The 2324-nt window shown below is 33.3% G+C and overlaps 1 protein-coding gene across 1 annotated transcript; it reads right to left on the reverse strand.

Moving 5' to 3' along the window:
• Positions 1 to 6: 6 nt before the first annotated feature.
• On the reverse strand, positions 7 to 1681 carry LOC134231182 (uncharacterized; the record flags this gene model as incomplete). Its single annotated transcript, XM_062713104.1, has 2 exons — positions 1491 to 1681; positions 7 to 1197 (listed from the first exon to the last, which is right to left on the reverse strand). A coding segment is annotated over exon 2 (1140 nt), but the record flags the coding sequence as incomplete, so codon positions are not given.
• Between the last annotated feature and the right edge of the window lie 643 nt (positions 1682 to 2324).

The following is a 2324-nucleotide window of genomic DNA, read 5'->3' on the forward strand; positions in this document are numbered from 1 at the left end:
ATGATTATCTTGGCACCAATCGTGGTACCCACCAGATCTTACAAATTCTTCGTACAAAGCAGACAAGTTCACAGGCGCTTCTGACACTCGTGTTTCATTGGTAGAAGTCTGCGTGGACAACAACTGTTCAACATTGCTTACTATATCCCATGAAAGAAATTCGACAACTGCAGAATATTTTTTGTTCTTAAAATAATATTCTTCTGATACTTGAACTTCAGTATTGGTTAATTGAAATCTTCGTTTGCTAATTGCTTTGCCTGATTCTAAAAAGCTTTCGTCGGTGTTTCTATCTGTGTATTGGTTAATATTTTGTTGATTGTGTGCATTCTCGATGGACTTATCTTTGTTATGTCTTTGTTCAGTCCCTGTATTGCAGAGAAAGCAGAAAACATTCTGAAAAAGTCCGTAGCGGGTATCGTAGTTTTTACAGGCGTTTTCGATATCAGCGTCATAGTCGTCCCAGTAGCCAGTGATATTACATTCTCGAATCAGAGACTGCTTTTTACAGGGAATAGTATGAAAGCCTGGTAAAGGTGAATACTCTATTGTACAATTATTTCTTTTAATAGCATTCCATAATTTGCCAATATCAGAATAGAAATATATGTTTAATTTCAGAAATGGACAAGAAAAGGAGAAAGGCCATTGAATGACTTCCTTTTCTCCGTGACATTTAGAACACTGGATATTTATATACGTCCTGTTTGTGATAACTGAATAAACGGGCATCTGTTGAACAAAATTAGTCTCATCAATGGGTACAAAGCAGCTATTTTTAGGCCATCTATTATTTTCTTCCGGACAAAACGTTATCATCTTGAATTCATCATTTCCTATGAATCTTTGTCCCTTCACAAGGTATGTTGTTTTCACACAGGTACTTAGAGATTTATCTGGGCAGCATTGGTCATTTATTTCACAATCTTGCGTACAAGAACATCTTGGGCATATATTTGCAGTGGAATAATTAGTGTTAGAATTACTCTGCATGTTCATGGTAGAGCAGACCGAATCACTACCACAGTAGTCCGTGTACTGAATGAGCAAATTTGTCATATTAGTATGACTAGTATACAAGCTTCCAAGCAAACAATCCACTATCGCTGATGTCCACAACAGAACAAGTAGAGCTTTGTTTGCCATGATGACATACCACCTCAGGAAATGCTATTCAATGTGGTTCCATCAGTAGAACTGAAATTTTAGATTGTGTAAGTATTATTACCAAAATTGCTCTATAATAGCCTTCTATTATATATGTAACATTTGTTCAATTGGCAGAGTTAAATTCTGCTTTACACTGTAGAGTGTTTTATGCCTGAATGCAATATAAGGCTATAAAGAATTGCCATTAAAAAAAATTATCATGAGTGAAATTTGTCATATAATTTCTCTTGAATAAATGAACGATTATAACGATTTTTTGAGGCTTTTTAATATTTTTATGATAAAAAATCAAAGATAAAACAATGTTTGAAAAAACCAACCTGTTTGTCGCATCTTTTTTTCAATCCTCCATGAAAACGAGGCATTACATCTCCAAACGACCCCTGATGATAGAGGCAGTTTTTCTATCACTGTTAAAAGTCATAATCCGCTGCCCGTTGTGAGAACCATTTGCATTGGATGGTGAGATAAATGAGGGATGATTCGAAAACAAATAGAAGTCTCTATCTAAAAATCAATGAGTTTGAAACATTTTTAGCAAAAGAAATAAAAAGTTGTATTTAAAACAGATGTATCAAATACGGTGTAATTTTTTAATGAAAAAAATTTCAATGTTAAAATACCAGTAAAATAGGATTTGACATGACTTCACTGATTTTAACGCCTTCTGATTGACTGGAATTTGTTTGCATAAAAAAGTGAAAAAAGTGTAACAAAATCTCATATGGAAAACATCCATGTATCTATCGCATTGCTTTTTCTTCTCCATCGACCTTTTAGCTTATTATAAAGAAAATTTTGGAACTTTATGGCTTGAAATCTTAAACTTATTTACTCAAATCGCCTGCAAAATGACCATTAAAAAAATCGCCAATCAATCTTACTTGAAATTGGTAATCAAATCTGCAATGGCGCCTAAATTAATGAGTGCAACATTTAGCTTTTGTCGGTTAATAATTATTGAATTATTATAAATTCATATTAATAAGTCCATGGCAATGCCCTCATAGACAAATGAAATTTGTTAATTAGTAAAAGATACTTTGTTGGAGAACAATGCAGCAATACTCTTTTCTTGTTTTCCTACCGTCAAGTACCATTAATCTGAGAAACTCATTAGGACCAGTAAATAGTTAATAGTAATTTGATTATCA

This window comes from Saccostrea cucullata, unplaced genomic scaffold (genome assembly GCF_032062105.1).
Source record: "Saccostrea cucullata isolate Sc308-1 unplaced genomic scaffold, CSIRO_AGI_Scuc_v1 ctg7982, whole genome shotgun sequence".
Taxonomy (NCBI): domain Eukaryota; kingdom Metazoa; phylum Mollusca; class Bivalvia; order Ostreida; family Ostreidae; genus Saccostrea; species Saccostrea cuccullata.